The 12409-nt window shown below is 42.6% G+C and overlaps 1 protein-coding gene across 40 annotated transcripts in view; it reads right to left on the reverse strand.

The window, feature by feature from the left end:
- Rbfox2 (RNA binding fox-1 homolog 2) overlaps nucleotides 1-12409 on the reverse strand; it is a 243672-nt gene that overhangs the window by 172858 nt on the left and 58405 nt on the right. For 3 of the 40 annotated variants that reach the window (XM_063263909.1, XM_063263906.1, XM_063263902.1), the window contains exon 1: nucleotides 6616-6858. The exons of 31 other annotated variants lie outside the window; for them this stretch is intronic. In XM_063263909.1, the coding sequence (XP_063119979.1) occupies nucleotides 6616-6657 (42 nt within the window). In that variant the 5' untranslated portion in view covers nucleotides 6658-6858. Of the gene's footprint in view, nucleotides 1-6615; nucleotides 8602-12409 lie in introns of those variants that run through there. 6 more of the 40 variants (XM_063263897.1, XM_063263908.1, XM_063263913.1 and 3 more) reach the window with 6 other exon arrangements.

Below are 12409 nucleotides of genomic sequence, written 5' to 3' on the forward strand. Positions count from 1 at the left end.
CAAAGGGTAGATGCAGTGCTCCCCAGCTCCACTGTCAGCTGTCACCCACATATCAGTACATGCATAAAAAGTGCCTTACATAGAGAAAGGACTGCTGCTTGGCTACTGAGAGATGTGTGCAAAGCTGATCCGTGTGCGCCATGTAGCAGCTTATCAGTATGCTGCACCGCTGAGGAAGCCACATACACAAGGTATGGAGAACAGTCAAAATCCTAGAAACAGAACATGGGCTGGTGGCTGCTAACAGGAAATAAAGGATCATATCTCTACTGAGGTCATGAAAAATGCCAGAATAATATGGAGGACTTGACAATGTACTATATGCCACCAGATTTCTCATTTTAAGAAGTTAATCTTGGGGCTAGAGAGATGGCTCATCAGTTAGGAGCACTGGCTGCTCACATAGAGGATGCAGCTTTGATTCCCAGCTCCCACGCAGCAGCTCACAACTGTCTTGTTACTTTAGCTACAAGGGATCCAAGAACCCCTTCTGCCCTCCACAGGCACTGCCTGGACATGGAGCACAGACTTCCATGCAGGCAAAATATCCACATACATAAAACAATAAACAAACAAATGCTGTCTTTAAAAAAATAATAAAAATAAAGCTGATCATGTGAATACTTGCTCAACTAAAATGGCTTTGAAAGCAATACATGCCATAGTATGGTAAAACTGAAGAAGCCTGATATCACTGAGGCTTGGGGTGACACAGGACTGGAGCCTGTAACAGACAGAAAGCCCTTATTTGGCATTCGGCCTATCCTAAGGACACAATACATGTGGGATTCTACAAGTACTGGGGTGTTCCTGTTTTTTAAAATATTCCTCAGTCAAGTGACTTATGATATAAAGCAAAAAGCACTCCCCTCCACTTACCAGCTACCTTGTTTCTGAATCCTACAAGAACAGTCTCTTAACTGGTCCAGCGCAGATCCATCCAAACAGCCTTCTATGGCTTTCTTAGACCACCCACAACGGCAGCACCATTTCAGCATTAATAGCCCTCCTTATCTTATATGATTAAGTTCCCAACATTCTAAGCCTGATCTAACCAGTTTAGTGGCCTTTTGAACAAGTATTTCCTATAAGACTTTTTTAAAAAATATGTGTAGTCCTATACCAAGAATGCAAACACAAGTTGTGTGTGGTGATGTATACCGGTAATCTCAGCCCCGAGGATATGGAGGCAGGAGAATCACAAGTTCAAAGCTAGCCTAAGCTACACAAAACTATCTCAACAAACAAAAACAAAAAGAAGGCAAACAACGAACTGCCACTGGGATTCTTGTCTCAAGGAACTTGGATGACTAAGGGAGAGGGCCTATGAACAGTTAATATGAGCCGTGCAATAATAAAGTCAGTATCTTCCTTTACTCCTGTTTTGTCTGTGGCCTGATAAGACCATACCTTAGTCTGAGGTCATAACTGGTACAAGAGACTTACAGGAGGAGAGAAGAGTTGTTGCATCACAACTAACTGTGATCATGAAGAGACTATTTGTTTAGCTTCAAATTTTTCCCTTGTTGAATGAGATCACCATCTGCTTGTTTCAAAAATCAATGTACTATATACAAAATGACCTGCACAGGCCCTGCTCCTTAATGGGCCCTGCTAAAGAACAGTGATAGTGAGAGACAATGCTTCCGCCGTATCCATATCCACACATACAAATGTGGACAGTTCTGAGTACAGGTTGAGATTTCTGGTGTGCACCAAACTCACACAACACACACAGGGAAACTAAAGCAGGTTTTAAGATGCCTTCCCTGTGGTTACAGAGCTAAGGAGAGGGAGGACTCGCTGCTGTGAAGCATCTTACTGGAAACAGTCCTGGTGGCCAGGTAACATTTAGCTAGTTTCCAACCCCCATATCCATAACTTTAGCATCTGTGGATTCCTGACCGTAGACTCAGGAAGGAGTAGGGAGAACTGCCTGTTTTGAGCACAGACATATACTTTCCTTGTCAAAACTCCCCCAAACAATCCAGGATAGTATTTGCATGGCACGGATACTGTGCTTGCAAATTAATAGAGTATTTAAAATATACAGGTATATATGCAAGGGTGACATTAAAAAAAAATCTTATATTAGATATGTGAGCCGATCTTGAGTGTCCAAGTGCATCCTGAAACCAGTCCCTGCAGACACTGATGAACAATGATGTTCCCTTGGCTGATAACAGTAACCCAAGCTCAGACTTGCTGAGGTTAAATGACATGCCCTAGGGCTCATAGGCAGTCAATGACAAAATGGCCTGGAACCTAAGTTTTCTAACTACAGATTTGAGGTTTCTTTATCTGAAACGTTGAACTCTCTAAGAAGATGAAATTTGTTTTGTGCAATAATTGATAATCATCTGCATCTGAATTTGAATAGAATAGCAGACATGATTACAATACTTATTATGACTAAATAAGCCAACTGATAACTACCAACAAATTAGTGTGTGTTGTGATACTCAATTCAGACTGGTATTTCACTGAGCCCAAGGCTTCACAAGCTTTGGAACTTAAAAAAGGATACCTCAAGCCAGGCCTGGGGCATACATCTTTGAAACCCAGTACTCAAGAGGCAGAGGCAGTTGAACCTCTGTGAGTTCAAGGCCAACCTGGTCTACAAAGCAAGTCAAGACAGACAGGGCAAGTTACAAGCCCTGATACAAGCAAAGACAGTTCTTAATTAGTTTCTGAGTATAAATAAAACATCCAAAATGATCATTCTGTAATATTCATAAAGCTTCTATGAGATAGGCTAACATGTTAAATATCATACTCTACCTAAAAGTCAATATAGACAAAAACTAATTTTTTTGGTCCATACTGACTGTTTCAATTTAGCTTTGATAGCTGTCTCTTGATTCACACTGCTATTCAACAGGTCAGACCAGCTCTAGTGCTTACTGGCATGGTTACTTACAGGCATCTGTAACATGTATGTAATTATGTACTGTACACAGATGTTAAGATTCAGCCTAATGCAGAGAAGCACCTGCAGAGAAAAGCACTTTACAGGGAAAAGCCTAGCCATTGGTACCTTGAGCTTTGCACTCACAATCCCACCACCCTTCCTCTCCGGCCCCTCAGATCTGCATGACTAAGTACAAACGGGCCTTTCTTATTTCCCACGCCTGTGTCACTCACTTCCAATGCCAACTCCCTGCTCTCTCTCCTGGGGTCCCTAGAGCTATTCCCTGAACTTCCTCTCATTGTATTGACTCCCTGTTCAGGAAGAAGGTAGTACTCACTGCTGATGACTCAAGGATCAGCTGATAATTGCCATGCTAAATCTTATTCTGTGTTGTTTATTGAATATGTGTAAATGTACTACATAGGCATGCCTGGTGCCCATGGAAGCTAAAAGAAGCAGCAGCTGGATCCCCTAGAACTGGAATTAAGGATGGGAAATTGTACACTGCCAGATAGATGCTGAGAATTAAACCCAAGTCCTCTCAGAGAGTAGTGAGTAGTCTTAACTGCTAAGCCGTCTTTCCAGCCCAGCACACTAATTCTTGCTTGGGACCAATCAAGGAAATCTCAAACAAAACTACCTAAGAATTTGATTTGGGCGAGTGGAGGTAGGGGTGTGCATACACAATTTCCTCATTCACAAATTACAGTCAAGTTTCCCCAATTTGGGGAATTTACAGGGATCAGCACATCCGAAATGCAATGGATAAACATCTTCACGATCATAGTACCTTCTCTGACAATCTTTTATTCTTTCAACATTAAGATCTAAAAACAAATAAACTTTTTTCTTAAACGCGTGATGAACTATCAGGAATTCATAGCTGTCTCATCCACTCTCCTCTTCAAACACTTGAGCCCTGTATCCGTTCAACGATTCAGCTCCTGCAGCTCCTGGACAGCCCTTCTTGGGAAGAGTACACATTTGATGGAAGGTATTTTGTAGGGAGATCTATTTGCACAGTTCCCTGTGTACAATTAAAATACTTGCGATAGCTGAGGGACAGGTTAAGTAGCAAGGAACCTAAAGAGATGATATTGAAACTCAAGTAGGGGCCCTTCTGAGAAACAGGACGCCTACACACATCTGCCAATAAAAGGCTGGAGAAGAGATGAGAGAAAGACTGTAACTTTTACATACAGCATAAAGTGTTAGGTCATAGTCATGTATCATGTCCACTATCAAATGAGGACAGTAAAAGCCAGAAAGGCTAACTAAGCCAACAAACAGCTACTTATGGTTGAACCTCTGCCACAATTGTAAATGTTCTACCACACGTTAAACATGGACTTAGTGCAGGGAAGCCTTGCTCTCTACAGTCAGGCACGAACAGGATGTTCTGGATACTGGCTTAGCAAACTCATTCTCTTCTGGCAGTGGAGAAAGCCTATTAAGTTATTGCCCAGTTATTCCCAATGATACCTCTTACACTTTAATGTAAAGACAGGTCAGGCTCTGGAATCAGATCTGGTCTGAGTGACACCTGCAACTATTCTATCTCCTAGGTGATGTGTGATAAAGCTTAGGTACCTGGTCCTACATAAGTTACTCTCAGTGTTTCTCAATACTACGTGATAATTGGTCAAACATTTAAAAACTACTGAGTTCTGGGCCCCTTGCTAGTGGGACTCCTGTTATGTAGAAAAGATTCTAATATCAAACTGGGATCACCAGGCTATACTATCCCAAGTAACTTCTTCCTCAAAGTTCAAGAAAGACATTTTGCTTGGTGTATATGTGAGTTTCCCATGTGTGAATGCACACATGTGGTAGATACAAGCTGACTAGTGCACGTGGAAGACGGAAGCTGATGGCGTTGTCTTCCTCAACCTCTACTTGAAGCAGGGTCTCTTGCTGAACCCAGGGTTCAAAAACTGTGGTCAGTGAAGCCAGCCAGCTTGCTGTGGGGATCTTGTCTCAACCTCCTACGCTAGGAACACAGGCAACAGCTGTTTTACATGGTGCTAAGGATTCAAATTCCAGTACTCAGCTGCACAGCAAATGCTCTATCTACCAAGCTGTCGTCTCAGTTCTTATTTGGTTTTAATATTGTTCAAGCAACATTTTGTTTGTTTGTTTGTTTGTTTAGGGGAGAGGGGAGGCGTGCCACAGCATGCATATGGAGGTCAGAGGACAGTTTGTGGAAGTCTGCTCTTTCCTCCATGTAGGTTACAGATCTCAAACTCAGGTCAGCAGGCTTTACAGCCCCCACTGATCCGTCTCATTGACCCATTTTGTTTTATGATATGAGACCTCTGAATGCAGCCCAAACTGTCCTTGCCTTAGCTTCCCCTGTGCTTAATTCTAAGAATGTCCTACCATACCAGCTTAAGAAATATGCATTATTATTAATGATCAGTCAGCAAGCACTGAAAACACATAAAATGTGGAAATGTTTTCCATATTGGCTTGCTTAATCCTAGCTGCACTCTGAAGCTGGCTCTTACATCACAGCTCATTTATATATGAGGAAAACAGTGCAGTGAAAAACAGCCGCTCGTCCAAGGTCAGCTAGAGCAGATCAGAGCCCAGGTCCAGACTTGAGCCAATCTGTTCCCAGCATCTCCAGGCTCTCATACACACTACCAAACCCTGCAATGGCCAGTGGCACATTTGAACAAATAGCCCCAGGTGGGTCACCTCAGAGGTATCACCAGAGAAAGCTAATGCTCCTCCTCTCACATGCTGCCATCATTAAGAACATCACCACTGAACTACAGCATACAGCAGTTCTCCTTCAGAAAACAAAATGCCCTCAGAACCAACCTGCACTTGAAACAGCTTTAACTGGGATAAAAGCTCATTTTAAGCACAGATTCGATTTTAACACAATGAGATCACAAAGAACCAATTCTGACTGTTTTTTTTTTTTTTTTTTTTTTTTTTTTGGTGGGGGAGGGAGGTGGAAAATCTGGAGTTAGATATGGAAAATGTTTTCCTCCTCACTGGTCTCTGAGGCTGACTCAAACCGGAGTTCTTCATGTCTTGCGCAACACTCCGATCACCAGAGCCTAGGTGACTGTTGGAAGGACAGTCCCCATTCAGATTCGGAGGTTCAGCTACATTTTTCTCTTTAAAATCACCCTTTTAATCACATGTAGACAAAGCATTTGTCCTTGACTATCAATAGAAACACGCGGGTGCTCGCAACTGTGCTGAAGCCGTTTTCCTCTGTTGAAAGCAATGCTTTGATTCATAATTTTTAATTCAGAATTTATTCTCCCTCGTCCATAGAAAGGTAAGCGGTATAACCAGGCATTAATGAATCATTTACTTGCATAGAGCACCATAAAGGAATTGTGCACGGGTAACTAACTAGATTAGATAAAAACACCCTCACAGACAAGGGGTAAAGACACGCACACATACTGTAGGAATCTAGCTATAAAAAGATACTACATTTTTGTATCTGATGAGCTCCTCTGTGGAAGAAATATGTCCTTTTCAACAAAGAAAATAGTCTGCTAATTCAGAAACGATTTACAGAATTTTTCCTCAAAATCAGGCATTGATGCAGATCAGCATAATTCCACACACCAACCTCTCCGCTTCAACTGGACTCCTCACACCTTACTGAGGCCACTGTTCCCCTCTTCAAACTCCCACTCCACCCCCACCCCACACACACCCAACGCCCCACCAACCTCGCAGGGGTTCCTGGGCTGGTCCATGGAATCTGATGACATCACTCTCTCTTCCTTCCTGGAATTCTAAACCCTGCTGCTCTCCCCTTGCACACAGCTACCATCTCCATGGCAACCTCACCTCCTCCTGCTTCCCTATTGGCTTCATGGAGCAGGATACACAAAAAGGTTTTCCGTTCTGCCCCCACTGCCTGCCCGCAAAAATGATGCTTTCAACAGGAACCTGAGCTAAATTTAGCTACTTGCGATTCTGTCTTATGACTAAGAGAACATAGAAATATACTCCTTCCTATATTCTACCAGCTCCTAAACCACACCCCAAAGTGTTTGTTTCTTCTTCTCTCTGGCCCCTAACTCAAACACAAGCAGCAATAAGTGCCAAGTCTTAAAATCAACTGGATCGCCTGCCCCAGAAACAGGGCTGGCCCAGAGAACAATCCCCACTCACCTCCTCCCATCAAGAGAGGAAAAAAACAGAACAACAAAAACATACAAAGCACTGGGGCAATTCATGTGGGAACATCAGCCTCGGCTACCTCCTCCCACCCTAATCCAGGGAGAGAAAAGCCATGCCTACAGGCAGAACAGTATCTGCCCTCCAACGGAACTTTCTCCATCATGGGAGGAAGGAGTGGAGAGGTGAGATAGAAAGCCCGCTCACCGCAAACTCTGTATCCAAGTGCTTACCTCATGGGCTGACCTACTGTGGAAACTGGAACAGGTCCCCCTACCTGTCATCACATAGGGATGCTCTCAGAATTGCTGACAGAGAAGTAAGAAGTAGCAGGTCCCTGAGCCAGAGGACAGAGCAATGAGTACAGTGCTTAGCACAATGATTAGCAAAGTTCCTGCAGAGATAATGTCCGAAACTGCCACAGAAGGCCATGCACTTCTAGAAAACCACTTCATAATCATAGACATGCATGAAATACAATATATAATCTCTCAAACCCTTCAAAGCTCCCCACTTCTGGAAATGCCCACCAATCTGTCAGAGTGAGCTGGTCTGTGCCTAATGCTCATTTGAGCTGATCCTCCTCCTTCCTTCATCCAAATTCTAATTCTAAGGTGGCACCCACTTTCCTCCCTAAACAACGGGTAAATATGAACCAAGGCTTTGCTTCTCAACCCAGCTATCTATCCACTTCCCACCTAGGAAGAAATTCTTTCTCAGATCCTACGTGATTGACTGGCTCAGGAGTTACTTACTGTATGCCATTATGATCCTAAAGCCCAAAGCATAAGCTGTAACTAAACTGGAAAGGCAGCAGGCAGCTCAAGGCCTTCCATCAGAAAGGGGGTAGGTAAGACAAGGCACACTAGGAAATGGGGGTTTGATGCACGACAGAAACAGTACCAAGGCACCAGTTTCCCAGGGGTTAAAAAAGAAAAAAACATGAAAGTAGCATAATTCTGCCCAGCGAAAGATAGTATTCCCAAACTAATACAAGAAGCATCCAGAATGTGCTTCAAAAGCACAGTGAAAGACACTGTCGGTGCAATATGCACTCATAAACCACCCAGACTCTCTCTCGGCCCAGCAGTGAGGGCACAGATGATTAGCTTGCCTCGTGGAGGCAGACACTCACTCCTAACAATCCATCCTTGGCTAAAACCACTCCCACACACATTGCTGTGGCGGTGGCTCCGTGGGCTAACGATGAGCATAACTCTTAACACACACGCAGATGGTCACCTTATCATGTATCAGAAGACCCAAGTGGCCTCTAAGACTGCCCATCATATCAGTTACTGAACTCTTTACTATAAAGGTGTTTAAAATAAGAAGAAAAAAGGTGAGCTGTATATATTCTTACCTCCACTCTGCAAATGAAAAACGAAATTTAAAATGTCAATGTGTCTAGTATATACCTCAGGTCTGTCTGAACTCCAGAGCCTATGCAGTTTTTCTACTCCCATTCACACATAGTCATAGTTGTAAAAAAAATCTAAAATGTCATTTTGTGTCTATGTTCTCTTATATCAATTATATCAATAAAATATATGTTGTTGAATATCAAAGTTAATGTTAAACCTTTGATGTATTAATAACCATAGTTAACTGTAAGTGGGCATGTAATATTTATTAATTTCTTATTCTAATCCTATTATTCTAAACTTCTGAACAAATGTAATGATTCCACTCAGATCTTATAAAATTAAGATTAGCTTGAGAAATTACATGATGAGGTGAAATGACAAAACTTCAGATAACATTCTGAAATTTAATTTTCTTATATTTGAGATAAAAAAAAAAGTATCAGAGTCTTAATGCCTACATTGACCTAGATGCACACAATTTGTCACAATGCCTATGTAGTGTCATTTGCTTGTTCTATCTGGTGGGGAGAAGTTGTAAATGTCGTTTTGGTGTTTGAAATGGAACCCAGGGCCTAACACATGCTAAATATGAGCAGGTCACCACAGACTGAGCTCTGCCTCAGCCCCTCACCAGCTTTAAACCAGAAACCCTATGGATCCATATGAAAGTTATAATTTCCTCATTCTACATACACAATCAGAGCATTTCTGCAGGGATTCCACTAAAATTAAATCAGGTGATTAGAGGACAATGCTAAAGAGGCCATGTCTGACTCACGGGATCCAGTTGGCATCGCTCTTTCCTACTGCCACACACAACTAGTTATAAATACACTTGTTTTTACTAAAATGTAATGTAAGCTAGCACACACTCTGGAAACACATTCAAAGCATGCTTCTTCCAACACCACAGAATCTCATCTGCTTTTATCCTTTAGAAAACAGGTACTGACTTCTGATACTCATTAAACAAGTCAACAGCCTCAAAAGAAAAAAAGCCTTAGGCAAATAAACACACCAATGCCTGACATGCCAACAGCAAAGGTCTACAAGGGTGCGTAAAGCAGCAGCAGGATTCCTTTAGGGAAAGAATGAAGATGAAGGTATTCTAGGGAAGAGAACAAAGCTAAAGACCAAGGAGGGGAGCAAAGCTGCACTGCAGACATGGAGAACTTTCAGGTACATTGTAAGGGCCAGGTTGAAAGTCAAGGGAAATGACCTGTGAATGGGAGGCGTAGGAAATCTCAAGACCTTCCACAGCAGACTGGATTTGCCTAGAATGTCTTTTTCTGTTAGACCTCCAAAATATTTTAATATCATGTGGACAGCTCTTATTTTTTAAATTTATTATGACAAAAGTAAAAGTCAAAATAAAGCCCCTAGTAACTAAGAACACTCATGGAAAGTGTTCCATCCAGAGAACGAGTCCAAATTCCATGTCTGGTGATAACAGTGAACACTTTCTTACTGTTCTCATAGAAACAGGAGTTTATTTTCTCATGTCTCTTTTCTTATGTCTCTCTAAAAAGATCAGTAGCACACTGAATATTTGACAAGGACATTATAATTTCAAAAAAGCCCCTTCATTCCCACTTAATATTCTAACGCATAAATGTACGTGCACATACATCCTACCAGCTGGACAGGCAACATACAGCTCATCTGAGGGACCAGCATCTCTCAGCTGCAGCCATCAAAGGATGAATTATGTAAACCCTTTGCTAATTATATATAAACATATAGACTCAAAACCCCATGTACACAATGTAATACAGTCTCACAAAGTGAACGCCCCAAGAGAAATCCAGCACCGAGACAAAGGACACAGCACTGCACCCTAGAACCCATCTTGTGCCTTTGCAAAGTCACTCTCAGCTGCTCGTTAACAGTAACAGATACCACAGACCACAGATTGTGCAGTGACTTGTACATAAATGATCACATGCCATGCTCCCCTCTGTTCTGGCTTTCTCTGTGAAGCACTGTGCTCAACAGCACTTGTACGTGGTAAATATCCTATTCTACAAATACAGCATAACATACTGGAAGGCACTTCAGAATGGTGCTGTGTACACTCTTCTTTTCTTGTGGTTATGACCAAATACCTAAAAGAAGAAACCTTAAGAAGGGGTTTGTTGTGGCTCAGTTTAAGAGTCCAGTCCATCATGGCAAGAAAGGCATGGTGGCAGGATACTGTGCACATCTGGGTAGATCAGGTAGCAGAGAGAGGTGAACACTAGTATCAGCTGGCTTTCTCATTTTGCCTTTTTAAATTCAGTTCAGACCCCTAGCAAGGGTTGGTGCCGGCCACATCCAGGGTGGGTCTCCTTCCTCAAAGGACAAGTAATACCACGAGGTGTGTCTCTAAGTGATTCCAAATCCAGACACGTTGGTAGCGAAGACTCAACATCAAAGTGTCCACCCTTAGACACTCTCTTGGTGACCGTATGTGCACACTTCGTGTCTCCACTCCTGTCCCAAGCAGTGGAAGCTTTGGGAGACACTACTAACTACTAGTCCAAAGCTATGGTACTGACTGTTTCTCCCAGCCCTGCATGAAGCTCAGGGATCTGAATGCCTGCCTTCTTCATTCAGCCATTCAGGAAGCAGGGTAACAGAACTTGCCTGCGGCCATCTGCTCTACCTTGGAGAATAACCATGTCACTGCTTTTGAACAGCTGATATCATGTTTGTTTGTAAAGTGCCTGTTCATACAATGCTGTCCACTTTGCTTCTAGGTTGTTTCCTAAAAATGTTTTACAGCATCCCTTTCATATGCTGAGTTGCAGGAATAACTGATGTATTCTGGTTAGCAGCCAAATCTGGGTGTAGCAAATACTTTCTCCTACACTGTGTTCTTTCTTTTTTTTTTTTTTTTTGGCTTTTTTACTTTCTTAAGCGTGTCCCTTAATGAGTACCTGTCGGGAAGTGGTTTTGTGCACTGTGTATTCAGATGCTGATTTCTATGCCCAGACACATCTAGTTGCAGTCCAGATGATGGCATGGTCAAGCATCTTCAGATTCAATGTTACATAAAGATTGTTTTCCATTATCCCTGACTGGTTAATAAAGATCCCATCAGCCAAGTAGCTGGACAGAAGAGAATAGAACATGACTTCTGATCTGAGTCAGAGGTCCCAGGGAAAGTAAAGAGAAGGAGCATGAGGAAGAGGTGTGAAGAGACCATAGGGAGCGATCATGAGGAGTCACCATGAGCAGGTCACCAAGGGAGTCTCCATGAGGACCATGAGTCTGGACACATGGACCAGAGGGAGCCAGGGCGAGACTCAGATTTGTGGTCCAGGACCACGTAGTTGGGAAACAGGCAGCCTTAGAGGGTTAGAAAACTCAGAACTCGCCCAGCTTAGGCTTGCTGCTTGTTATAAAAACACCAGGTCTCTGGGTCTTTATTCAGGAGTTAAAATGGACTACAGCAGTTATAAAAACACCCAGCAGTATTTTCAAACAACGGGGATGGAAAAGCCCATAAAGAATTACTATTACAAATAGCTCTTCCTAAAATTAATGTACTCAGATTATCCTGTGTCTTTCAAATAGTCCTGTTCAAGTAAAGAGTAAGTAATAAGGAGAAATGGTAGCTCTGCTATCCGGTTATGCCAAATTGAGACAAGCTAAAGTCATCTGGAAAAAGGTGCCTCAAAAGAGAAAATACCCCACCAGACTGACCTGTGGGCAACCCCCTAGTGCTTTTTTTTTTTGACTGATGACTGATGTGGGTGGTGACCACTCCTGAGGCAGTGGACCTAAGCACTGACAAAGCAGCGCTCCTCCATGGCCTCTGCATCAGCTTCTGCCTCTAGGTTCCTGCCCATTTTAAGCCCCTACCCTGAATTCCCTCAGTGATGAAGTATGAACTGACAGTTGTAAGCTGAAATAAACCCTTTCTCCTTAAGTTGTCTATGGTTTATGGTGTTTTAACACAGCAATAGAACTAACTAAGACAGTATCTGTC

The sequence above is a fragment of the Rattus norvegicus genome, chromosome 7, assembly GCF_036323735.1.
Source record: "Rattus norvegicus strain BN/NHsdMcwi chromosome 7, GRCr8, whole genome shotgun sequence".
In the NCBI taxonomy this organism is placed as follows: domain Eukaryota; kingdom Metazoa; phylum Chordata; class Mammalia; order Rodentia; family Muridae; genus Rattus; species Rattus norvegicus.